Source organism: Oryx dammah, unplaced genomic scaffold (genome assembly GCF_014754425.2).
Source record: "Oryx dammah isolate SB20612 unplaced genomic scaffold, SCBI_Odam_1.1 HiC_scaffold_18, whole genome shotgun sequence".
In the NCBI taxonomy this organism is placed as follows: domain Eukaryota; kingdom Metazoa; phylum Chordata; class Mammalia; order Artiodactyla; family Bovidae; genus Oryx; species Oryx dammah.
Window position 1 is genome coordinate 45,019,704 of NW_024070202.1, and position 27,024 is coordinate 45,046,727.

The following is a 27,024-nucleotide window of genomic DNA, read 5'->3' on the forward strand; positions in this document are numbered from 1 at the left end:
CATTAGAAGAATGTTGTTTATTCTGTCACAAATACACTCACCCGGTGTCTTGACCCTAATGAGAATATCCATTCAGGAGACTTATTATTTTTGATTTCGAAGGTAAGGAGACTGTGGTTATACATTGGTATACTACATAACTTACATTAAATGCAGAGTTATGCCTAGAAACTGTAATCATACAATACTTTTTCAAGAGGATAACATTTGCTATAGCAGATATTTGATTATTCCAAAATAACCAAGTACTTACGAGCTGCTTTAATCTGTCTCTGTGTAGCTTTGTATCTTACGTGGCCAAGTCCAAGTACTGCATAATGATCTTGGTTCTGATAAAGACACAAAAGGGAGTCAAATTTGAAATGAAGCCATATATCCTATCCCTTGTGTTGCTATCCTAATACAATGTTTCCTAAAATGAGACTCTCAGAAGTCTAGCGAAATATTCCACATAAGTCCTGAGGTCATAGAAGTTTAGAAAACGTGGACCACTGTATATATAGCCTTCTTGATAATTTGTATACACAGAAAGCAAACAAAGGCTCTGAGAAGCCCTGCAGTTAAAAAAAAAAACCAAAAAACCAAAAACAAAAACAAGCAGACAGAAACTTAGAAAGTCTAGTATTTTTTGAAATTACTTGACCAAATAACTTTTTCTATTAATACAAATTAATATCCTATGGCTATCCTTAAATTAAGGTATAGCCAGAAAGATTTCAGAACTGAGGGGAGCATTACAGAAGCCCCAGTAGGTTGGGCCAGTGGCAATGACAGGCTAGGAACCATGTGGAGCAAAGAAGGTTGGATGAACATTTTGAGAAACTGGGGTTTCTTTGGATAGCAAGCACCTGCTTTCATTTTCCTTGCAAATTTAGAGGCTGAGGCAGCACTTGAGCGAAGGCTCCTAACAGAACTCAAAGGGTGTACATAGTATCAGAGATTGAGTGGGAAGAAAGGGGAGTTGAAGGTAGAAAACATGGCAGAAAAAAAATCAAATAGGATCAACTGGTGTTCCTTTAAATTCAGGACTGAAAACTCCCAATGGATGGGTTCCTTTATTATGCCTGGCACTCACACTTCATTCCACTCTCTCCAACTATTATTACATACCTTGGTCCTCTAGTCTTTCCTTAAGCTTCATAGACCCTGCTCCACCCTCTCATCAATGGCCTTGTTTCCTGCTTAAGGAAAACTATGTAAATTACCATACTCAAATTCCTGCATCTTTTTGCCGTTGTCCTGCATCCATGTATCTTTTCCCTTTCCCTCACCACTGAGAAACCATGTCCTACTAAGACAAATTACTCCACTCCTCTTCTTGGTTCTAAACACCATCTTCTCTACGTCTGTGAAATGCTAGCATTTTTCAGCCATCTTCTAAATTTCAACTGAATTATTTTCATCAGTATTAGAAGATGCTCTGTTATCGCTCCTTATTGAGACCTTGCTTCCGTTTCTTAGCTTCCCATCAAAATTACTTCTTGAAAAAGCTGTCCTCCTTTAGCTTTACATCCTCTAGAATTTACTTTTCAAATCCCTCCAATCTAGTTCTACTCTGTCCATTCTCAGCCCTGGGGTTATGAAGCTGCTCTCTTCAGAATCAATTTCCAACTGCCAAATAAAAGATCACCCAACTGCCTTTATTTGACTTCAACTTTCACTGGCAGCACAGGTGACTCTTTTCTTGAAACATTATCTTGCTTTAGTTTCTGTGAATCCACTGTTTTTCTCCCATCTTTCAGTAGCTTTTCCAGTTTCTGAGTGGCTTCTCAATGCCCTACAAAGATCAGTCCTGGGGTTTCTTTCTGTCTCTATACCTTGATCCAAGCTGATCTGATCTGATGCCAGGGTTGGAAGATAGTAATTGCCCTGTAAACGCTCATAACTCCCTAGTTCACTCTACCACATATGTCTGAGTTCCAGATTCAGAGCAACACAACACCATGCCCCCCACAAACTTTCTTTTCTTGCAATGCTGTGCTGGTGACCAACACCACAGTCTAACAGGTGACTCAAGCTGGGGTGATCAGGGGTCTTCCAAATACGTCCTCTTCTCTTGGGCAGCACGACCAAGGTCTCCAAGACTCGTCAAGTCTACCTCCCCCCAAAGCAAATCTTTCTCCTCTGTCTCAAAACTTGGCTACAAATTTAGTTCAAGCATCAAGTATTCACTTGTACACTAGCCCTATAACAGCAAACTGTTCCCTTCCCCTCTCATCCTGCTCTCCCTTTTCAAGCAAATTTCTGTACTACCAGAAATTACTTTTCTGAAATTAGCTCAGAAACTTCTGATGATGTCTTACTTGTCCTGAAAACAAATTTAAATTCCTTCCTTGGTATGGCATAAAAAGGACACTCCAGAGTTCATTCAGATTCTGCTTTCAGCCTGATTTCTCACTACCACCCTTTCACGCGCTACTCTACCCTTCACCAAGTCCTGAAGAGGCAGCACACATTCTTTTACTCCTTCGTGTCTTTGCATATCTATTCCTTCTGCCCAGAACACCTTTTCTCCCTCTTGCTTCAAAGACTGTCACTTAACCTTTTAAGACCACTCAGACATTACCTTTTCCGTGAAACCTTTCTGGATTTCTCCAGTAGAGACAGCATCCTATGGCTAGTGCTGTCCCACTCAGGATTTGACCATAACAGGTGCTAAATTATGATTATTTTGTTGAATCATTTAAAAACATGGTTTAATAATGGAAAACTGCATCTGACTGAACAAGATTCAGATATTAAATACCTTCCAGTCTTTGGGATCAAGTGTTTTCAGCATGGGAAACTCTTCTAACTGCAATTCTTCATCTTCCGATTCCTCTGATAATTCTTTCTTATCCTCCAGTTCCTGAAAAGAGGCAGAAGCATTTCTGTTTCTCCTCTTAACAAAAGCTTCAAACCATCTTCCCACAGGTTCAACTTGACAGAGTGTTGAGGCTGTGAGTGAAAGTGTTAAGAGAGGCTTCAGTGTATTGCACAGAATAAATCTGTTCCAAGGCAATAAATATCAAACCACTGACAGCGTAAGTATATAATTTGAAAACCATCAACTGAGAAACTAACTGCAGTAATCCAGTTAACATGAGGATAAGCAATAAATAATCATTTCCTAGTATTTACAGAGTTAATCAACATCTTCCAATTATCTGATAAAACAAGACATTCAGCAATATCAATAAATCGATACTTTTCTGAGAAAATGAGAGGAAGATGAGGGACAGGGAGAGATGTTTCTAACTGCCTTCTTTTTAGACTAGTAATTGTAATAAAGCAACAAATAATTATAAACTCATAAAGAGCTAGCCTCATCAAAAAGTCTTCTAAAAACAACTCAAAATATTTCAATTAAAACCTGAATTTAGATAGCTTTCAAACATTTTAAGAATTCACTAGCAATGATTTTTTCTGAAGGACAATTTTCAAGCAGCTAACAGGAATTTACTAATGAAACTGTGCTTTAGTGGAACAGCTCTGAAATCAAAAGCTCTGAATTTCAGCATGGGTCTGACTATTAGTAGCTATTTGAAATGAGTCAGAGATGCCTTCAACTGTAAAATGGGAATACTTATCTGCTTCCTTGTAAAACTGGATGACAAACTATGAAAGCACTTTGAAAATCAAAGAAAGAAAGAAAGAAAAGTGAAGGTCACTCAGTTGTGTCCGACTCTTTGCCACCCCGTAGACTGTGGCCTACCAGACTCCTCTGTCCATGGAATTTTCCAGGCAAGAGTACTGGAGTGGGTTGCCATTTCCTTCTGCAGGGGATTTTTCAGACCCAGGGATTGAACTCAGGTCTCCTGCATTGCAGGCAGACCCTTTACCATCTGAGTCACCAGGGAAGCCCCAAACTGTTAAATAAAAGTACGTCTTTATCATTATTCCTGGGAAGTGCGGTAAGTCACTATATACCTTTGTACATTAACAAAGAAAGGTAATTTGGGTCAGGAAAAGAGTGAGCATCTTGATTTTAATTTTATATTTCAAACAAAAGCAAAAAGCTGTATTATCTAATAATAACTCAGATTTAAGTCTTTCTTTGTACTGAATGGCCACAATTTTGTAAAACTAGTTCCACTTTTCATGTTTTACTTGGGTAGGAAAATTGAGGTTTCTTCTACCGTTCACAGAAGATTCCAAACCACTATGTTCAAGAAGTACAACCTGTGTGTGTAGTGCAGGGGTGGCTTTCAAGCCTTTTCTATTTGCGAGATTACAGAGAAACCTCTGTAAGCAGGAACACATGTGCCGCGAAGTATGTCTGAAATCACACACAACAAGCGTCTGTATAAGTGGTTCTGATAATAATGAAATCATTGAAACTAGAGACTCTTTAAATTTACAATACCATGACTATCCTGGGCTATAAATCTAAGAAGCTGCAGCAGCAGGGGAACTTTCTTTCCCTTAAAAAAACCCCCAAAACTGAAGACAGTTGATTTACATAGGACGTTTCACTTAATGACTGCCTTTAAAAGTCTGTCTACATGGGTCTTACCACCACCACACAGTGGTCTTTTCTTATCGAATATAAGGAGCACTGGTTGGGTTGGGATATCTAAAAAACAAAGCCGGAGCAAACGTACAGAGGGAGAGAGGTGTTTAAGTGAGCGCCGGCAGCAAAGCTTTGTAGGGGCTCAGGCACGTGGGGAGCTCGCTGCGGGCAGTTTCTTGCCTTAGGCAAGGAGATGCTTGTAAGAACCTTTTTAGGGTACTTAAGGGTTCGGTTCCGAACTGCTCCGCCTGATCCATGAGTCAGCAGCAGCGACACGAGGAAGAAATTGCGGGGGCAGAAGGAAGACGCCCCCCTCCCTCCTTCCTTACAGTCCGGGGAAGGACTTCTGTGTAACAGGGAGCAAAAAGACACTCGTGACGTCGCAGCCCCGCACTCGATAAGCTAGCTGCCACGGGCAAGGATAGAGAGGTTACGGGGTCACCAAGGTGGAGGACCGAAGACAGGGGCGGCTGAGGCTAGGCGGAGCCGGGGCTGAGTGGGCACGTACCAGAGGTCAGAGCGTGGGTGATGGCGGTGCCCTGGCCGTCTGCAGCGCTTGGCAGGAGCAGCATGATGACGCCGGAGCCAGCCCCGCGGGCGCAGCGGCTCGCGTCCCAGGAGGAGGGCGCTTAGAGTCCCTCCAGCTCTACCTCTCTGTCCGAGCCTCGCGCCTTGGCTCGAAGAGGTCCAGGAACCGGCGCATGGAGACTGCTAATAACTACTTCCGGGATGAATCCTTCGTGGTGCGTAGGCCAATCCCACCCCCATTCCCCTCAGCCAACGTGTGTGGCTGCCTTGGTCCTCTACTAACTAACATCCGGCTGGGGACCAAGATTCACGAATGAAAGGTTCCTAGAATTATCTGTTTCCTGGTTTAAAAAAAAAAAAAAAGGATTAATTTCCGCTTCCAGTGCAATACATAGAACATGATTTTGTAAAGCAGCTCTTACTATATTTTTTCCTTTTTAAGTTACTACTACTTTATTAGTCTGAATGTAATCGTTCATTTTTGTAGTAGCTCTACTTGTATAAAAAGTGAAAAGATGTGTACAAATTAGTATTGAGAATAACTGTTACAGCCTACACGTTTACAGAGAATTCTGTACATACAACTCTAATGCAATTATATTTACCTAATAATAATAGAAACTGAAAGTGAAAGTTGCTTAGTCATGTCTGACTCTTTGCAACCCCATCAACTATACAGTCCATGGAATTCTCCAGGCCAGAATACTGGAGTGGGTAGCCTTTTCCTTCTCCAGAAATAACAGAAGCTAATGTTGGTTGTGCTGTTACTAGTTTACCTGTGGTATCTCATGTAACACTCCTAGCATTTGCAGAAGAAACCCCTCTCAGTGTTAGATCCTAATCCAAGGCCAACAATCAGTTTACACTGCTCTAGCAGCATTAAGTTTTCTTTCAGGATATTCCCAATTACAGGACTTGGGGACTAAATTGTTCATAAAGACATTTATACTTCAGCTGTATGATTCCTTCTAGGACTGAAGGAAAAAGCAAGAAGTAGCAAAAGGAAAATGGGTGAAAATTCACAGACCCTCCCACCCCCCAACTCCCACTCCCATTAGCCCTGCCAGAGTATCTGGATTAGGTTGTGCAAAAGAAAAGACTTGATGTACCCACTCTTCTGCAAAGAGAACCAGAAATAAGCAAATTATAATCTAGGAGTAAATTTTCATTGTTAAAATACATTGACTTTTACCTGTGTATGTTGCATGACAAAACTGGTGTTTCAAAAACTAAGCTAATCAATTTCCCACTAAAACTCTTATTTACCCCTTTCTTTATTAATTTTCAGTTCAGTTCAGTTGCTCAGTCGTGTCTGACACTTTGCAACCCCATGGACTACACAGGCCTTCCCGTCTATCACCAACTCTTGGAGCTTACTCAAACTCATGTCCATTGAGTCAGTGATGCCATCCAACCATCTCATCCTCTATCGTCCCCTTCTCCTCCCTTCTTCAATCTTTCCCAGCATCAGGGTCTTTTCAAATGATTTAGTTCTTCGCATCAGGTGGCCAAAGTATTGGAGTTTCAGCTTCAGCATCAGTCCTTCCAATGAATATTTAGGATTGATTTCTTTTAGGATGGACTCATTGGATCTCCTTACACTCCAAGGGACTCTCAAGAATCTTCTCCAACATCACAGTTCAAATGCATCAATTCGTCAGCGCTCAGCTTTCTTTATATTCCAACTCTCACATCCATACATGAGCACTGGAAAAACCATAGCCTTGACTAGACAGACCTTTGTTGGCAAAGTAATGTCTCTGCTTTTTAATATGCTGTCCCAGGTTGGTCATAATTTTTCTTCCAAGGAACAAGGGTCTTTTAATTTCATGGCTGCAGCCACCATATGCAGTGATTTTGGAGCCCCCTAAAATAAAGTCTGACACTGTTTCCCCATCTATTTCCCATGAAGTGATGGGACCAGATGCCATGATCTTAGTTTTTTGAATGTTGAGCTTTAAGCCAACTTTTTCACTCTCCTCTTTCACTTTCATCAAGAGGCTCTTTATTAATGTAACCACTGTTAAAACAGTCTCCAAGGTTCAAGATAACATGACTCCATTTTCTTAATATTAATAATCTTTTCTCACACCTCTTCCATCCATTCTCATCATAACCTTTAAATTGTAGTGAAATCACATAAAATTCTCATCTTAACCATTTTAAAGTGTGCAGTTCAGTAGTGTTAGGTACATTCACTCTGTTGTGGACCCAATCTCCAGTACTCTTTTCATCTTGCAAAACTGAAACTCATGGTGTTAAATAGCAACTCCCCATTTCCACCACCCCTATGTCTCCATCAACCATCATTTAACTTTCCATCTCTGAATTTGACCCCTATAGGTAACTCCTATAAGTGGAATCATACACTATTTCCTCACAAGTGGTTATGTGTCAGATTTTTTTCTTTTAAGGCTGAATAATATTCCATTGTATGTACATCTTATTTATGCATTCATTTGTTGACTGGGTTGCTTCCACCTTTCAGGTATCATTAATAACGTTGCTACGAATATGGAGTACAACTCTCTCTCTGAGACCCTGCTTGTGTGCATTCTTGTGTGTATACACCCAGACTGGAATTGCTGGGTCATTTGACCATTCCATTTTTAACTTTCTGAGGTACTGCCATACTGTTTTCAATTGTAGTTACACCATTTTTAATATTTCCATTTTCTCCACATCCTCACCAACTCCCCCCCCTGCTTCTTCAGGATAATAACCATTCTAACAGATATGAAGGGATGTTTCACAGTTTTGATTTGCATTTCCTCAGGGCCTAATGATGCTGAACATCTTTTCCTGTGCTTGTTGACTATTTGTAGAATTTCTTTGGAGAGATGTCCATTCAAGTACATTGTCTATTCAAAGAATCAGGTTTTGTCCTGAGTTTTAGATTTTTCTATTCTCTTTGGAAGACACCACATAGCTTACAGGATCTTAGTTCTCCCACCAGGGATTGAACCTGGGCTCCCACAGTGAAAAAGCTCTGCATCCCAACTTCTGGACCTCCAGTTCTAACCTGTGGACCAAGTTTTGGCTTACAAGTATCTTCTCCCATTCTGTAGGTTGCCTTTTCACTGCTGTGTAGAGAAGGGTCACTTTTTTTTTTTTCCTCCAAATTATACAATTGTCTCCCAATTGCTCTCTTCTGTTCCTCATCGCCTGAATTCATTTCTTTCAAAACCTGTTTTCCCTGACTTCCCTGTATCTGAAGACAGTACCACTCCTTAGCAGCGAGCTCAAAAATGGAAACAATTTACCTCCCCATCTGTTAACATCAAATTAATGAACAACTCCTATTTACCTTCACTCTATAAAACAAGCCACTACACACTGCGTATCTAATAAGCCAGGTCCTTTACAAACGTCGTTGTTTAATACCTCCACAATACTCTGAGGTCAAGAGGAAAATTAAAGCACAGAGATTAAAGAAGTTACCCCAAAGTATAGCGTAAATGACTAAAGCAGGATTTAAACTCAGCAACCTGAGTCTGTGTTGGTCTTGAAATCTGTTGCTGAGGGACCTCGCCACAGTGAGAGGCTGAAGGAGAGCGACGTTCGCCCTCAAACTGGGATACCTTCCCCCTTTCCCGCTTCGCCGGGTGCAACGCCAGCGTGTGACCTCCAGGGCGCTCTTCTGCCTGGCGCCGCAGCAAAAAGGCCGCGGAGCCGGCTTTACTTCCGGTGAGGAAGGGAAAGGTGGGGGCACCACCGGAAGCGAGGAAGCTGCTGTGTAATCACCGAGGAGCTGAGGTATTTGGAGCCCTTAAAATGCCTGATTACCTCGGTGCTGATCAGAGGAAAACTAAAGAAGATGAGAAGGACGACAAGCCCATCCGAGGTCAGTTGACCCAGGCAGGGGCTCCGGGCCGCGTCAGGACCAGTCTTGGCCCGGCGTCGGGGGAGGGGAGTGGATTCCAGGTTGTCGCTCTGTCGGTCTGTCTGGTGCGGCAGCCGGGTTAACCGGCTTTCAGCCCCACGTCCTGTGTTCATCTTTCGCTGATCGAAATTCTTATTCACATGCAGCTCTCAGGTCTTGAAGAAATCTCGCACTCCACTTGGTCTTGCAGGCCTTGAAAAGTTCCCCGCCTGGTGGTGGTTGCTTACCTGGACCCTCTTTTCCGTTCCTCCGCTCCCTCAAGTGACAACTCGCTGCTATCACTGCATAGCCAGGACCCTGAGACATACTGTAAAAAAAAATTCTTTGACTAGGTAATGCACTCACAGGATTCAAAGCCCCAAAGAGAAAAAGATAAATTGAAAAGCGTCATCCTTGACCGCACCATCTCTCCACAGAGGAAGCTGATGTTGCCATTTTGCCTCATCTTTGTATACATTTTCTGTGTATATACAAGCAAGTTTGCTTGTATATTTTCTATTTTAAAAAAGAAAAAGCATAAATGTAACTTTCTGTACATCTTGCTTTTTTAAAAAAAATCTTAGTATGTGTAGGAATTAGTTTATATCATTATATAGAGTCAGTGTGAATTGTATAGAATCCAAATTATTGGACTTTCAGTCACGTATGAATTAATCATTATTGATGGACATTTCGTTTTCTTCTAATCTGTTGGCCATTATAGAGCAATGAATAACCTTGTTCATGAGACTCTTACCACATGCACGGACACAAGCTGTAGGGTAAATTTTAGAAATGCAGTTGAATTTTTTTCTTTTTTGACATTTTTATAGACAGTGCTGGATTACTCTCCTTAGAGACCATACCACTTGACCCTTTACCTGCGACACTTTCATTCATGATTTCTTTGCTTTTGTACTCTCATGTTTATGCTGTTTTGTTTCTTATAGGTTATTTTAAAGTGTTCTTATGGTGTTTTTTGTTTTTTTGTTTTCTCTTAACTCTTTCCTTTCTGAACAAGTTCAGCCTTTCGTAGCACCCTTTCTTCTTAATAGTCACCCACCCCTCAAAGAAGCATTTCCTTTCCACTTTCATGTCACGCTTTTTCCTTGAAAGAGGTGCTCAGTCACCCAGTGGAAAACTTAGTTGTTGATTTAACATTTCATCTGTGTATTTCTCTGGATAAGTTATAATTCTATAAACATATTAACAGGTTTATCCCTTGAATACAGTTATAACTGACATGTGTGGAATTTTTTGTGTTTCTAAATCCATGTCTTTATCTTAAAGAAACACTGAGACTAACATTCTTTCAGGTGAGAAAACTGATGCTCAGAGAAATTGTTTTTTCCAAGGTAACTTAGCAAATGCATGACCCTGCTGGGACTAGTGCTCAAGTCATTTTGATTCTTAAAGTCTTTGGGCTCTCGGTTCTTGTTATGTCATATCATGCTGAAACTATTTTATATAATGTTAAGAATCTGCCTTCGCCCAGTTAGATAAAAGTTCCTTCACTCCAGGAGCTGATTGATGGTTATATTTATATCACTACAACTTTGTACAGTTCTTCTCAGTTGGCATAGTTTGATTTGAACAGAAAAGAATTGTGAGCTCAAGTTTCTTTTGTTTGAATTTCATGTATTATCTCTCTTCTTTTAGCGCTGGATGAAGGGGATATTGCCTTGCTGAAAACTTATGTAAGTCCTTTCAGTATCTACAAAATACAGATGTTTTGTGTTGAAGTAAGGACTCTTGTTGGTATTATCTTTCCAGAATAGTTAGAAGAGACTTTCAGCAGTTTAATCTTCACTGAAAAAAGTTATATATCTACAGTTTCTATCTAGACTAAATCAGAAGCTTATACATTATTTTTATACTATTTGTAATTAAAGTGTGATACAATATGGAAAGATATTTGAAATAATTTACCCCAAAATTTACTATATTGAAAATGTATGAAAATGAATTAGCTGAAATGGTAAGTTTTAATGCATAGAAATGGGCTTCAATTTTAGATAATTTCAGGCATCATGTTCATTTCGTTATCTTGCATGATGGTGTGTTGCCTGCTTGGGGAGTATAGGTTGGTTCAGGAATTGTTCTGAAAATGAGAAACTCTACTTTCATTTTACAAGCTTTAGGACAATAATAGCTATTACAAGTATAACTTAAAAGTTTTTGTTAATATAGTTTAATAAATTGTTGATATCCTTTATCTCCTAGGGTCAGAGCACTTACTCTAGGCAGATCAAACAGGTTGAAGATGACATTCAACAACTTCTCAAGAAAATTAATGAGCTCACCGGTATAAATATATTTTATTCCTGTTTCCTTTCTTTATGTGTAATGGTTTAATTATATCAAAGAAGCAGAAATACAAATGTTACTCTTTAATCATACATTTTTAAAAAGTCATCCTTTACCAAAAACTATTTTATTTGCTACAAATAAATGTGCTATTCCTCTTATAAATAGTTTGTTTTCACTTTAAAAGCCAAAATAGAAGAGAATTCTTCCATAGAATCAGGGGCAAAGTTCCATATTAACCACAAAAATCCATTAGTGAATATAATGGATATGCACTAATAACTAATACACGCTAAGTTTTTATTATTGTTTCCTTTTTTCTTTCATTTCTTGAAGTTTTTTATGTCTACTGTTAGTCATCCCTATTCTACTCTTAATTGCTAACAAGGAGTATTAAAAAATCTAGTCTTCCAGATTTAAATTATGTATTATTTCTGCCCAAGTGTGTAAAGCAGTATATATAACTTTATTTTCATAGAGAATAAACTAACAAATGAAATATAAAAAAAAATTCCCCTTATCTATTAAGAGATTGGATCTCATTTAATAATTTCTTTCACTGTTTCTACACCAAGTTTAATGCTTGGCGATTAAGAAACATTATCCTTGAACCAAGTGATGTTTCTGTTGGTCAAGGCCAAGTTCAATAGACTCTAATTAACAAGTCAGAATTTCTTGAATAAAAATATAATCTTACATGGTATTTATTGCTTGAAGTAAGCAGACTGTGGCCTAGTAGTTGGAAACTTCTTCTTGAGAACTTGAGTGGTGAACTGTTATAGTATTTGACCTGCACAAAAAAATGTCAAACATGACATTATATTTTTGGCCTATGTGCACTCTGGGGCAGTAGTTTTCACTTGGGGTGATCCCCCTAGGACATTCGGCAATATCTGGACTCTCTTGATTCTCCTATCTTGAGGTGGAGGTGGTGCTAGTGATGTAGTGGTTAGAGGCCAGGGATGCTCCCAACCGTTCTGGAATGCACAGGACCACGCCAGCAACTCAGTCCGAAATGTTAGTATTGCTGAGGCTGAGAAAGCTTGCAGTACATTTCAGTGAGTTTTGTGATCTTTCTTTATGTAGGTATTAAAGAGTCTGACACTGGCCTGGCCCCACCAGCACTCTGGGATTTGGCTGCGGATAAGCAAACACTCCAGAGTGAACAGCCTTTGCAGGTTGCGAGGTATGCATAGTGGTCTCTGGAAATTTATTTTTTATCTGTACTTTTGAGTATAAGGCAATAGTTCATAAAGAATTTTTATTCCATATTCCAAGTAAATAAAGCTTTCTCCAAAAGTATCTGGGGTTAAAATTTTATACTTTTAGTAATAATTCAAGAAATAGGCAAAGACATAATCATATAGATTTAAATGATATAGGAAAATACAGAGCAAAATGCAAAAACTTCCCTTTCCCTCCTCACTGTTCATAAGTGATGATGTTCAGACATCAGTGCTCCTTTGAACACTCATGTTAAATATTTTTCTGTGGATGTGCATACATACCTATAGCATAGCTTACTAGAAGTGGAACGGGGACAGAGGTATTTACTGTTAGGAAATGTGTGGAGAAAAAAATGGTTCGGCCAGTTTAAACTCTTAACCAAAAGGTTTTGAGGGAAATGTATATTTGCCTGATCAGTGTTAAGATACATGATTATTGATTTCTGCACTTTTGCCATTTGGGCAAAAAACCCAGCTCACTTTAATTTGTATTGTGCTAATGACTAGTATACCTACTTCTTATTACTTCTTTAACATTTTTTTATCTGTGATGCTGGGCTCTCATGTCCTTCAGTGTATAGATTTTCTTGAAACTATTTGTAAATGATTTCTTTCCATTTTCTTGGTCCTCTGTTCTGGACTTTTGTTACTGATACTGGATTGTTTGGATATGCTAATCTTTCTTTCCTGCTTTTCTGTGTCTTTTTAATCTACTTTTTCGTGATCTTTTCTTAAACTTTGAGTCCATGTATTGATTTTGTTCCCCCTCTCACTTCAGTTTTTAATTTCTGGAGCTTTTCTTTCTTTCAGTGTATATGTTTTGTTGCTTGTTGAATGTCCTGTTCTCATATCGTGGTCATAATATGTTGTTGTCTCTAAGGAAGCTAGGGCTAAACTGGAAGGTTTCTGTTTCCTCTAAGGTGGCTTTTCCCTCTTTTCTTGCTTGTTGTCTTTTTTTTAAATTGGAGGCTAATTACAATATTGTGGTGGTTTTTGCCGTACATTCACATGAATCAGCCACAGGTGTGCATGTGTCCCCCCTCCTGAACGCCCCCCTTCCCACCTCCCTCCCCAGCCCATCCCTCTGAGTTGTCCCAGTGCATCGGCTTTGCCCCGTTTCATGCATCAAACTTGGACTGGTCATCTGTTTCACATATAGTAATATACATGTTTTAATGCTGTTCTCTCAAATCATCCCACCCCCGCCTTCTCCTACAGAGTCCAAAAGTCTGTTTTTTACATCTGTGTCTCTTGCTGTCTTGCATATAGGGTTGTCATTACCATCTTTCTAAATTCCATACATATGTATATTGATATACACATATGATACAGAATTAATATACAGTATTGGTGTATTTCTTTCTGACTTACTTCACTCTGTGTAATAGGCTCCAGTTTCATCCACCTCATTAGAACTGACTCAAATGTGTTCCTTTTTATAGCTGAGTAATATTCCATTGTGTATATGTACCACAGCTTTCTTATCCATTCGTCTGCTGATGGACATCTAGGTTGCTTCCATGTCCTGGCTATTGTAAACAGTGCTTCAGTGAACACTAGGGTATACGTGTCTCTTTCAGTTCTGGTTTCCTTGGTGTGTGTGCCCAGCAGTGGGATTGCTGGGTCGTGTGGCAGTTCTATTTACAGTTTTTTAACGAATCTCCACACTGTTCTTCCATAGTGGCTGTACTGGTTTGCATGGTGTGTGTCTTTTATGCTAGATGTCTGATAATCTTTGGGCTTCTGTTTTAGTGGGAGGCAAAAAAGCTGTCAGACGCTCTAGATTCAGTAGTGAAGCCTGTCTGCCCGAAACATCACTGTAGCTTATGTGATTGAATGTTTAGGTGGGGAGCCTTCAATGTCAGTATCTTTAGATCTTTTCACTTGGACGGTCATTTTTCCTAGAGCAGTTGTCCTCTGTCTCCTGTTGTTTCCAATCTCCAGTATTTTGGAAGAACAATCGAGGTAGGAGTCTGGGGAATGTCAGCAGCAGGTTCACTTAGGTTTAATCACGCTTCCCCTCTCCTCCACACCTGCCTCATTTTCAGTCGAGTTAGCACCACCACTACCACCCTCCTGCCCCTTGCCCCAGCATTTCTTGATACCTTCTGTTTTACTCTCTGCCAAATATTTTCACCACCTCCAAATGAAACCCCAAACACATTAACTGTCCCTGTTCCCTTTCTCTTTGGACATGGCAGCTGCTAATGTGCTCTATCCGTATGGATTTGCCTATCCTGGACATTTCATGTAAACGAAATCATGTAGTGTGTCACCCTTTGTTTCTGACTTCAGTGTCACAGAATGTTTTAAGCTTCATTCATGTTGTAGCTTGTATCAGAACATCATTCTTTATAGCCAAATAATATTCCAGTCCAGTTTCTCTCTTCGTTGGTATTGTCTGTTTGGTGAGACCTTGTTCTCACACTTCCCACTAATTCTTTAGACATGGTTTCCTTTGGTTTTCAAAAAAACTATTTATGACACGGATTAAAGATTCTGTTGAGTAAGACCAGTGTCTTCCCTTGAACTGCCTTTCCCTTGTGTATGGGCCGTATCTTACTTCTCTTTGTGTTTCATAACTGATGGAAACTGGATGTCAGTTTTGGAACTCAGATTTCTCCTTTCCCCAGGGTTTGTTCCTGTTGTTTTGAAGTTTTTTGGTCAGCCTCTTGTTATCTCCAACTGGTAAATGCTGCTTCAGCCAGTTGATGTTAAATAACTGCCACTGGTTGTTTCCAGTGAATGCCCTGTGGGGAGGGCATCTGTAGACAGTGAACTCTGAGTCAGGTCAGATAAAAACAGATCCTGAGAATGGGGCTTTTTAGCCAGTTGTCAGACAGGTCAGGAGTTCTCTGAGGCTGGGCTTTTGGAGGAGCTCCATTTCTTCATCCTTGCCTTCCCTCAGGGAGGCTGCTTGTTTCCACCTTTACCATGGCTGGGAGGCTTTTGGCTTTCAAGTCTTCCGCAGAGGTGGGGAGAGGGCTATGGGATTAAAGTGAGTTTAAGTGCAAAACACTCACTGTTCTTACCGGGATTTAGCCTTTTTTTTTTTTTTTCCCCCCAAACCTGTAGTTAATTTCCAGAATTCTGAGAATGTTGATTTGGACTGTTTTTGCCAGTGTTCTCTTTGCTTTTAAGGATGAGCAGGTTTTCAAAACTCCTTACTTCAATGTTCTGCAAGTTGAGGTCCCTGTATATATACTTTCTCAGCTGAGGATTAAAAAATTTCTCAGCTGAGGATTAAAAAAATCTGTATCTGTGTTGGCAGGGTCTGTCAGATAAAGTAGTAATGGACACGTTATATAAAATTATACTTCCCTGGTAGACTTTGGCTAATAACAGAAAACGGAGTCCTGTCCACAATTTATGCTGCAAGGACAAAGCATTGTTTACCTTACTCTTCAGTTCAGTTCAGTTTAGTCGCTCAGTCGTGTCTGACTCTTTGCGACCCCATGAATCACAGCATGCCAGGCCTCCCTGTCCATTACCATCTCCCGGAGTTCACTCAGACTCACGTCCATCAAGTCCGTGATGCCATCCAGCCATCTCATCCTCGGTCGTCCCCTTCTCCTCCTGCCCCCAATCCCTCCCAGCATCAGAGTCTTTTCCAATGAGTCAACTCTTTGCATGAGGTGGCCAAAGTACTGGAGTTTCAGCTTTAGCATCATTCCTTCCAAAGAACATCCAGGGCTGATCTCCTTCAGAATGGACTGGTTGATCTCCTTGCAGTCCAAGCGACTCTCGAGTCTTCTCCAACACCACAGTTCAAAAGCATCAGTTCTTCGGCACTCAGCTTTCTTCACAGTCCAACTCTCACATCCATACATGACCACTGGAAAAACCATAGCCTTGACTAGATGGACCTTTGTTGACAAAGTAATGTCTCTGCTTTTGAATATACTATCTAGGTTGGTCATAACTTTTCTTCTAAGGAGTAAGCATCTTTTAATTTCATACCTTACTCTTAACTCTGCCTAAATGCACATTCCAGAGACTATTTTGTATTTTCCTGTATTTGTTGCAATAGCGTATAAGCTTTTTCTTATATGAGTTCTGTTTGTTTTTGTGTTTCTTCTGTAAGCAGCTAGTATAGCAAATAGGGAATAGATTACTTTCTCCTGTGATGTATGCTGCTTCTGTTGCTAAGTCACTTCAGTCTTGTTCAATTCTGTGTGATCCCATAGACGGCAGCCCACTAGGCTCCTCCATCCCTGGGATTCTCCAGGCAAGAACACTGGAGTGGGTTGCCATTTCCTTCTCCACCTGTAATGTATGTGGGATAGCAAATTCACCTTCACCATAACCCATAGGAAGAAATATATTTAAGTTAAAAATAGCAGCAACAGTAAGAATGGGTTTGAAATAGAAACTCAGGGAAAAATGAAAACACACTTATTACATGATATAAGACGAGATGACTATCTTTTAATAAGAAAAATAAAAAGGAGAATACCTGAAGATACAGAGGAGTATCACTAATAAAGGGATATAGTTATAAAAATCAAGAAAGGGAGCTTCCTAATGATGAACTGTTAGGGTTTAATTTTCCAGGGGAATATATCTTCTGAAATTTTAGTGGCTTGACTAAAGCTGAGCAGAGCCTTGGGATTGAGCATATTCTGTAGAGAAGGATCCTTAACAGTGGCCCAGTTTCTGCAGTTTACACCTGCTCGGTAGTGTACTGCTTGCCCAGGAGAGAATCCAGTTACTTGAGTTCATTATTAGTGGTTCAGGTTCCTTACTCTAATCAAGCCTTTTGCCATGTTAGATGCACAAAGATAATCAATGCTGACTCAGAGGACCCGAAGTACATTATCAATGTGAAGCAGTTTGCCAAGTTTGTGGTCGACCTCAGTGATCAGGTAGCACCTACCGACATTGAAGAAGGGATGAGAGTTGGGTAAGATTTCTATCTATAGTGAATAGTCATCTTTCATTAAAAATGCCATGTCACATTCTTGTCCTTGACTTTGTTTTGAGTGAATGAACTGGGTGTCATGGAATACCAGGGGGTAATCTAGTAGAGGACTATGGTTGAACATCCTTTCTTCTGCATCTGCTTCCTGACCTCCCACCCCTACTTAGCCTTTCATGGCCTCAAATATCAGGATTAAAGTAAGTACAGAATTTTAGAGTTGAGCTTGCTGGTCTATTTAAGGTAACATGGTGTAGGTGGAGGAAGCATCTGCCCTAGGATGGTTATAAGGACTAAGTGAGTTAATGTAATTAATGTATATAGAACACATGATAATTCAGTATATTTTTTTGTGTTATTGAGGATCTTTTTTTACCTCTTTAGTGTGGACAGAAATAAGTATCAGATTCACATTCCATTGCCTCCTAAGATTGACCCAACAGTTACCATGATGCAGGTAAGAAACTGCGGGAGGGAAAAGGAACGGCATGAATTTGAATACAGTTGCATTCATCTCAAAAAGTGTTGAAAGTTTTAACTAATAAAAAATATTAATGTGTACACATATACTGAAGAGTTGCCAACATTTTAAAAATAATTTTTCAGATGAGAAAGTCTTTATCAGTTTTTTACTAGTTTGTCTCTCACTTAGTGTTATAACAGGTGGTACAGCTTGTGAGTCTAGGATACTGGCAGTGTATTCAATTTTTATTAAAATTCTTACTTGGTGTAAGTCTTGATTTTTCTTTACGGTATTGGGTCTACTCTACTGGATAGAACAATTAGTATTCAAAAGCGTGTGACTCTATGTTGTACATTTTCATCCTTCTCATAGGTGGAGGAAAAACCTGATGTTACATACAGTGATGTGGGTGGCTGTAAGGAACAGATTGAGAAACTTCGAGAAGTAGTTGAGACCCCACTGCTTCATGTAAGTGGCTGAGACTGTTGCTTTTTAAATTTCTTTGTACAAAGATATGACAGCCTTTTGCCTGTTCTGCTTATATATTCGTTTTAGATATTTTTATTTTCCTAAATAAAAAATTTTGATGGGGTAGAGGGTAAAGGTGTGGAGAATTGGTAAGTTCCAGAAGAGAAGACAAAAGGATTGAGCAGCCAACCCGATTCAAAAAAGAAAAATCTATTTAGAGTGACAAAGGAGGTTGAGATATAACCTTTATAAATATGTTAAATATGTTATAGGTAGGTTATTATAAAAGAAGCAGTGTGTTTTAATGATATCAAGAAGAAATGGGCCTAAATTGAATCAAATTAAGCTTAGAGGATAATGCAAAAAACCAAGATATTAAATATGAGATAATACTTTTGTTACTTAAACACTTTTTTTTTTTTTTAATTAGGGGAAAAAAGTGTTTTTGTTAACCCTGGATAGTAGGATATCTTTAAAAGCCATTCAGCCTTGGGTATTAATGAGTCTGGATCTTATGTCATAGAACAAGTAAAATTCTTATTTAGATCAAATACATAAATTGTGGACTTAATAATTTTAAATTAAAAATACTGATGTAGAGATAGTCCTGTTTTTATTATAGAGAAGTGGTAAGTGTAAAAATTATGTCTCCATCACAGCCAGAGAGGTTTGTTAACCTTGGCATTGAGCCTCCCAAGGGTGTGCTGCTCTTTGGTCCACCGGGTACCGGCAAGACACTCTGTGCTCGGGCAGTTGCTAATAGGACTGATGCTTGCTTCATTCGAGTTATTGGATCTGAACTTGTACAGAAGTATGTTGGTGAGGTAAAGTAAATTGATTATAATCAAGGAATATATAGCTCTATGAAAGATTTATAAAGCATAGATGAAATTAAAATGGTGATTCCCCATTGAAAGCTTGAGACCTGAAATGTTTTGACTGATGGATTGTAATTAGTAGTTAGAAGTCTAGAAGCCACTAGTCTTCCCTTGTAGTTATTTGGAAATAAACAACTGCTTAACATTTTTAATCAGTATGCTCCCTACTGAAGGGTACCATTTTCTACAGATTTGGTTTCTAAGATAAATACCCCAGTAATGCCCAAAGAATGTATTAGAAAGTGTGTTCACTTCAGGGGCCGTGTTTTATGTTCTTTTGAAAAAGAGACTGGAGATTGTCTATATATGTATGTGGGGGACAGTGTATGTACACATACAAATAGACATGTTTTTTTTTATTAGGGAGTAAGTTTAGGGCTCAATATATTACACTGAAATATTAATGATTAGTATACTTACAATGAGAATTAGAAAAGGATCTTCATATGTGGAGATACACTTTTATTCTTTGATCAAAACTTACAAATCAAATTCAGTGGTCAGAAATGCCAAGTGATCAGATTCTTTCATTTCTTCAGGTTTTATTGATTGAAATGGTACCTTTATTCAATTGTGTTAATTTGATCTCAAGTTTTAAAGTTATTGACTATTTAATAAGTACAGAATCATGAAATTACTTAATAGTGCTTTAAACCTAGTGAGATTAATTTGATGGAATAGGTAACACACTTTAATCTTTGTGAGAAAATTTTAGGTAATGACAGTTGAGGATGCTTGTAGGAAATACTGAAAAGGTTGAAGCATAACTTCTTAAGAAGATTTTAAACCAGGTCTGAATTAACAAATTATTTCTTTCATTAGGGAGCTCGAATGGTTCGAGAGCTCTTTGAAATGGCCAGAACAAAGAAAGCCTGCCTTATCTTTTTTGATGAAATTGATGCTATTGGAGGTATGAATGGTATCTTAGAGAACTTTAAGACTGAGTTTCATGAGGATTCTATAGTAGTATGTGTGGAGGTCCCTGATATGTTAATCTTGTATGAAGTTTTAATTCCAACTCTTTTATGAGCTCTGGCACATGAGAGCTACAGATCTAATAGTAGGACCACACCATAAAGGGGCAAAGCATTAAACAGCATTGGTATTTCTCAAAGTCTTTATCTTTGAACTTTCCCAGTTTCATTCACAGAACTCGTATTTTCATACTTCGGCAACTCCTTAATTGAGATACAGCTTCACTTAATTGGATCAAAAAGCAGTTGAGGCATAATTTAATTGGTAGTAGTTCATAAAATGTACATAAAATAATATTACTGGCTTCATAGATTTGATGAGATACAATATTAGCTGTGCGATCTAAACAAGTTGTCTTAACTAACTGAGCTCCAGTTTGCTTCTCTCATAAAAAGAATAATTACAGCTTTATTTCATGGGTTTCTGAGAAGCTTGAAATAAGAAATGTGGTAGACTTTGAAAATTCCATACTGTTTTATTGTTCCTTGGCTGTTGTTACAATCTATACAAGTAGTAGTCCCTGTTAGCTGCAGAAGTGTTATATCACTAGACAGTTGTGATTTAATGAACTCAGTGACAAAAAAATATAGTGGACACTGTAACAGTGGTTGGGGACTGTGGTTGTTAGCCTTGCTTTTAGACTTGATGGGTGTTGTGGGCTTTGGACATTCTTCTCTAAATGTTCAAGGGCCGTAATTTGACCAGTCTATAGATGTGGTGTGGTGACCCTGATGTCATTTTTGTAATACCTTTGGAATAAGCCTTATGATGTGAGCATGCTCTGAATCCGTGGTTTCCAAAGTGGATTTTAATAAAACTGTATTAAGGTGAAAGTGAAGTCGCTCAGTTGTGTCCGACTCTTTGTGACTCCATGGATTCTAGCCTACCAGGCTCCTCCGTCCATGGGATTTTCCAGGCAATAGTACTGGAGTGGGTTGCCATTTCCTTCTCCAGGGGATCTTCCCAACCCAGGGACCAAACCCAGGTCTCCTAGGTCTCCTGCATTGCAGACAGACGCTTTACCCTCTGAGCCATCAGGGAAGTCCATATTAGGGTACAGTTTTGTATAAAACTGTATTAGGGTACTAGAAGAAAATACTTGGATTTTGGTTCATGTTTAATCTCATTTAACAATTTTTCATTTTGGTGTTTGATACTGTACATAATACATTAATGCAACAGTATGTATTTGTACAATTTTAAAATGATATATATATATTTGGAGGTCATTTTTTGTGCTATACTGATTGAAATGAAGGCGAGTATTGACACTGCTATTCTAATGTATCCAAATCGGTGTGATAGTAAGCTGTTACAGTTCTGCTGTATTATGGATTTAGCCATATTTTTGACAGTTTTAAAAAAGCATGGCATTTTCTTACATATAATCAAATACCATTATAGTGCTAAAGTTTGCATGCATTTTTGTTATCTAGTCCAGGTGTATGTTGTGTCAAATAAAAGGTGTTCTTGAGTGACTTAAAAAACAAAATTGCTTAAAGAAGATTAAAAAAAAACCTTATTTAAAGGAACCTATGTTAAAATAAACCTATGATAGTTTAGTTAGTTTAGTTTAGTCGCTCAGTCGTGTCCGACTCTGCGACACCATGAATCGTAGCACGCCAGGCCTCCCTGTCCATCACCATCTCCCGGAGTTCACTCAGATTCACGTCCATCGAGTCAGTGATGCCATCCAGCCATCTCATCCTCTGTCGTCCCCTTCTCCTCCTGCCCCCAATCCCTCCCAGCATCAGAGTCTTTTCCAATGAGTCAACTCTTTGCATGAGGTGGCCAAAGTACTGGAGCTTCCGCTTTAGCGTCACTCCTTCCAAAGAACACCCAGGACTGATCTCTTTTAGAATGGACTGGTTGGATTTCCTTGCAGTCCAAGGGACTCTCAAGAGTCTTCTCCAACACCACAGTTCAAAAGCATCAATTCTTCGGCGCTCAGCCTTCTTCATAGTCCAACTCTCACATCCATACATGACTACTGGAAAAACCATAGCCTTGACTAGACGGACCTTAGTCGGCAAAGTAATGTCTCTGCTTTTGAATTCTAATTGGTTTTGTGTAAAGCAGGCTGTTCTTACAGAATTTACTTACAACTGAGAGGTTCCTTTGGGCTGGAGGGCATGATATTCCCCAGAGAGTGCTTCTCTGAGTGAATGTGAAGATCATGTCTTTCCTCCTGTCTTCTCAGGGGCTCGTTTTGATGATGGTGCTGGGGGTGATAATGAAGTGCAGAGGACCATGTTGGAACTGATCAATCAGCTGGATGGGTTTGATCCTCGAGGCAACATTAAAGTGCTGATGGCTACAAACAGACCTGACACTCTGGACCCAGCACTCATGAGGCCGGGGAGACTGGACAGGAAGATTGAGTTTAGCTTACCTGATTTAGAGGTGGGATCATCATTTCACTGTAGAAAAGGGATTCTTTAAATTTTTTCCTTCCTGTGCTATTTTCCATTTTAACATTGTCAATTTCCCTATTCTCAGGGTCGGACTCACATTTTTAAGATTCATGCCCGTTCAATGAGTGTTGAAAGAGATATCAGATTTGAATTGTTAGCACGACTGTGTCCAAATAGTACTGGTAGGTGGAAAGGTCTTGCTTCTGTTTTTTTGGTCTGTCTGTCTGGGCTGCTTTCTTTAAGCCTGTTATTTTCTTTTGGTTTGAAAGGTGCTGAGATCAGAAGCGTCTGCACAGAAGCTGGTATGTTTGCCATCCGAGCACGGCGAAAAATTGCTACTGAGAAGGATTTCTTGGAAGCTGTAAATAAGGTCATTAAGTCCTATGCTAAGTTCAGTGCTACTCCCCGCTATATGACATACAACTGAGCCCTGGCAGTGTTTGCGAAAACATTTCTTTTCATTGGAATCCTAACCATATACAGGTTTCTTAATAACCATTTCACATACAAAATAAATGGTTTTCAAAATTGTATGCTTTTTTCCCAGATGCCTTTTTTTTTTCTTCTGCGGTACAGTAAAGGGTGATATCTAATGCCATTCGACAGAAAAGCTGTTTTTTGACTCACTAACCATTTAAAGGTTCCAAATTGTAAAGTGCTCACTTTGACCACGTATGTTCTAGACATATGCTGGCAGGGCGCTGTACCTACATTATCTCACTGTGTCTGCCACTGTATCTGCCCAGTGAGGTGGATTTAACAGATGCAGAATTTTCCTAACTTGTTTCCTTGTCACAGAGCTGAGATTCGAGTCCAAGTTTAACTGCTCCAGCGCTGATGCTTCTATCCATAATACTCTTCTTCCCTCATCACAGTGGCCCATCAAGGCACACGATCACATGTGTTTCAATAGTTTTTTTTTTCCTACAATGTTGAATAATAAAGCTTTGGCTAAACTTTGTTTAAAGTGTAAGAAGCATCTGATGTAATGTGTTTTGCTTTGCCATTTAAGTTGATTTCAAATTAATTAAGGATTGTTGATATTAATGACTAGCAAAGTAGTAAAGTAGAATAATATATAACACATATTATTATATGTATTACAATAATATCATTTAGAAAATCCAGAATTGGCTTTATACAGAAAAGTACTTATACAGAAAGTACTTTAATGGTTTAAAATTTTGGTATAGCTCCCATAAGAATTCTGGTCTACACTGAAGTATTTCTAAAATAAAAGTATTAGAATCCTAAACAAAGCTCTTTACAATTATTTCATGTACCGCCACCACCAAATTCCCTCCCTCTTTCACCACAATAACCCCCTTCTATGCCCCTCCCAAACACTGAGACCCAAACACAATAAAGAATATTTTTATTGTAGTTCAGTATTCACAAGTAATGCAAAATAGAGATGGATACATTGTAATTCACAAAAAAAATTGACAACATAGAAAATGCTCTAAGTGTTGCATTGAAATCTTTAAATAAAATTTTTAAGCAGAAAAATTAAAGACATTCATTCATAAAATCCAACCAACATCCCTTCTTTTTTCATTGTTGTGAACTTGATCAGAAAAGCTTTTCCCTAAACCTGCTGTGGTCTTTCAAGAAGTATGAAGAAAGTGAACCATTCATTTCCAAGTGATGCTTGTAAGTGAATACTAAAGATTTATGTTTTTGTTCTGTTTTGTTAGAACACACTCTTTAAAGTCTTAGCACTTGTTCATATATCACCACATACATCAGATGCACCAATTTGAAACAGCTCAAGTTGGATATGTGGTACTCAGGCCGAACCTGTTATAGGTTCTGAATAATCTTGACATCTCCATTACATGATGAAAATCTGCTGGCCACACATCAAATCAGTACACATGAATTATTTGAAAAATATGGGTGTCTCTGCCCAGACACATGCATGCAGATAGCATCAACACTAACTAGAGTAGCATGTCTGTATTCCATTTAAAAAGAAGAAAATACACATTCACTGGTAACTCCCTCCACATAAAATATGTTTTGTGTGTATAGACACCTGTTTACACATGTATCAGCATGCTGATAGAATACAAAGGATTTCTGACTTCAGAAAAATACTGTAATGACCTTTTAAATAACATTTTAAAAACGTGATTAGATTTATAAAATTTAATTTCCACAAAGCTCAGGTTCATTGGTTAACATAAAGCTGAAATGCTATACACCAGTACAATGAAAAATCTGGTAAGGCAAAGTGGATTTTTGAGATGCTCAAACTATATTAAACCTAAGTCAGACAGCAGGCAAGTTACCTGGCTTGGAGTCCTGGCTTTTGAACGTTTTGCTATGGGAAGGAATTAAAAATCATTGTGTGCATTTTGGTCAGCTATATGTTTGGAGAATTAGATACTCAAACCAACTTTTATCAGCACTCAAACCACAGTATCAAGAACCTACACACTGAATCCTAAAAGCATTCCTAAAAGGTACACTAAAAAAGGACCAACAGCATTTTTGCACTCACTAAAGCATACAGTCTAACCAAGGAAGTTGGGTTTGATTTTAGGATTTAAACTGATTAAAAGGGTGGGCTTCACCATCATAAACTTCCTTCCTCATTCCCACTCAAGGGCACCTCCCAACATCGACACACACCTGCCCCCCGGCCGGCAGACTCTAGGTTTGCTACCCTCTCCAGTCGCACAAGAGGGCGGTCTCATTTTCTCAACATGGACCTTTGTAGGCAGGCATCTCCTTTCTCTGTTAGACAGGTAAGGATGCAGGACCAAATACAGGGAGTGGATATTTTAGATGTTACCTGAAAACTACAAAATGAGCTCGTAGGGCTTGCAGAGGATCTATTCCCTTCACTGTTTCTCTGAGTCCCTCTGCAGATGAGACTAGCATTGAGATCCCACTCTCAGCTGCTATATGATTGTACAGTCATTGTCTATGACACGAATGAGGAGTTTCCTGGGCCCTGGTTCACAATTGTTTGCAAACGTATTCCATCCAACTGTGAGACGAGATAAACCATGGTCATATTGGCAGAGGATTTGAAAAAGACAACTTCACTATATGGGACCTTCCTGAAAACAAGGCATTCCCATACTGCCATAAAATAAAGTAGTCTAGTCCCTATATCTATCAGTGGATTATGCTCTTTGATAGAGCAATAAGAATCTGAATTTGAACCTGGGCTAAAAAACAGAAAGATACACATACAAACATAGAAGGATACACAGCTTTTAAGGTCCAGAAAGAATGCAGTAGAGATAAAATTTGATTGTAAGTATAAAAAGGTCAGGAAACTTCCCACTATATGAAACAAAAGATTCCAAAATATTTACATATAGATTACATTTTGAAATGCATTCTTATGTTATCAGAGGCATGCAGAAAACACACTTTTCCTCAGTAAGACTTCAGTGTTTTTTATGTACATGGTAGAATTCTCTTCAGAATAGGTTAAAAATTAAAGGGCAGAAAAGTTAAATACAAATTTGCAAGCTATGGATGGTACTTTTCCTGTATACTACTTTCAGTCTATCACCAACCAAGACTTGAGTATATGCTGTGTGTAAAGCATTTATTGAAAATTAATGCTAAGATTATGCAATATATAACATTATTTAAAATCCTTGAGCTCTACTTTAATGGCTGAAATGACCAAGCCCTTATACAAGTTTCCAGTGTAAGTTGAGGTCCTACAACTACATGCTCTTTCAGAAGGCAAATGTATCTGGTCTTGTGTGTGATGAGTGCAAAGAAAATAACTGGATGCAAATTTAATTTCACTCTAGATCTAGAGACAGTATCGGTTATAAAGGAGGGGGACTACTTTGAATTAAATTAGTAAAGTCATTGAGAAACCTGATAGGAGTTAAAGGAACAAACCATAGGGTTAGGTTCGGAGTAGACTCATGTTAATCTAGTCTTTTCCTGATGTACTTTTCTCCTCAAAGTGTTTTCTTCCTGAAAACTAAAATAAGGAGTCAGTAAGGAAACTCATAAAAAAGACAAAACATTAGCAGGAAATCTTAGCAGATGAGGCTTTAAGCAGATTGACTAATACTTGTGCTGTGATTTGGAGTGACCTTGTGGTTGGAATTACAGGAGCAAGAACTTGATGACATATATTGGTTTAAAGGTCTTTTGAACAGCTATAAAGAAAAATGCTTGAAATAGCTTTTTACTCACTCATTGGCTTAAAACTGAGTTTGATGAAGAATTAACTGATAATTCTATGGACTTAGAAAGATAATACTCAGTTATCTGTATGGTTATAGATAACTATACAAATCTAATCATGATTTGGTTAGATTTCTAAAATACATGGTCCTGAAGGCTACTTCACTATTAGCAGCAACAACAAAACTTCTAGGGAGGGGTCCTACTGGCCACAGGTGTGATGATTTGAACACCAAAAAGAATAACTATAATAGACAAACACATTAAAACTACAAAAATTCATGAATCTATAATTATACCAAAAAAGAGAAACCTAAAAG

General features: G+C 38.7%; 2 protein-coding genes across 2 annotated transcripts in view; one reads left to right on the forward strand and one right to left on the reverse strand.

The window, feature by feature from the left end:
• Nucleotides 1–5,378, reverse strand: part of DNAJC2 (DnaJ heat shock protein family (Hsp40) member C2) — a 31,973-nt gene extending 26,595 nt beyond the window's left edge. Inside the window, exons 1-3 of the mRNA XM_040260769.1 lie at nucleotides 5,001–5,378; nucleotides 2,747–2,937; nucleotides 254–329 (exon numbers count right to left, since the gene is read on the reverse strand). Of these exons, the coding sequence (XP_040116703.1) occupies nucleotides 254–329; nucleotides 2,747–2,937; nucleotides 5,001–5,064 (331 nt within the window). The 5' untranslated portion in view covers nucleotides 5,065–5,378. The remainder of the gene's footprint in view (nucleotides 1–253; nucleotides 330–2,746; nucleotides 2,938–5,000) is intronic.
• Nucleotides 5,379–8,526: 3,148 nt separating this feature from the next.
• On the forward strand, nucleotides 8,527–23,064 carry PSMC2 (proteasome 26S subunit, ATPase 2). Its single transcript, XM_040260782.1, has 12 exons — nucleotides 8,527–8,864; nucleotides 10,542–10,579; nucleotides 11,106–11,187; nucleotides 12,276–12,375; nucleotides 17,187–17,318; nucleotides 17,718–17,790; nucleotides 18,169–18,264; nucleotides 18,924–19,088; nucleotides 19,965–20,052; nucleotides 22,318–22,520; nucleotides 22,617–22,713; nucleotides 22,801–23,064. Exons 1-12 carry the CDS (start codon nucleotides 8,795–8,797, stop codon nucleotides 22,956–22,958), a joined length of 1,302 nt encoding a protein of 433 aa, XP_040116716.1. The 5' UTR covers nucleotides 8,527–8,794; the 3' UTR covers nucleotides 22,959–23,064.
• Nucleotides 23,065–27,024: the final 3,960 nt, after the last annotated feature.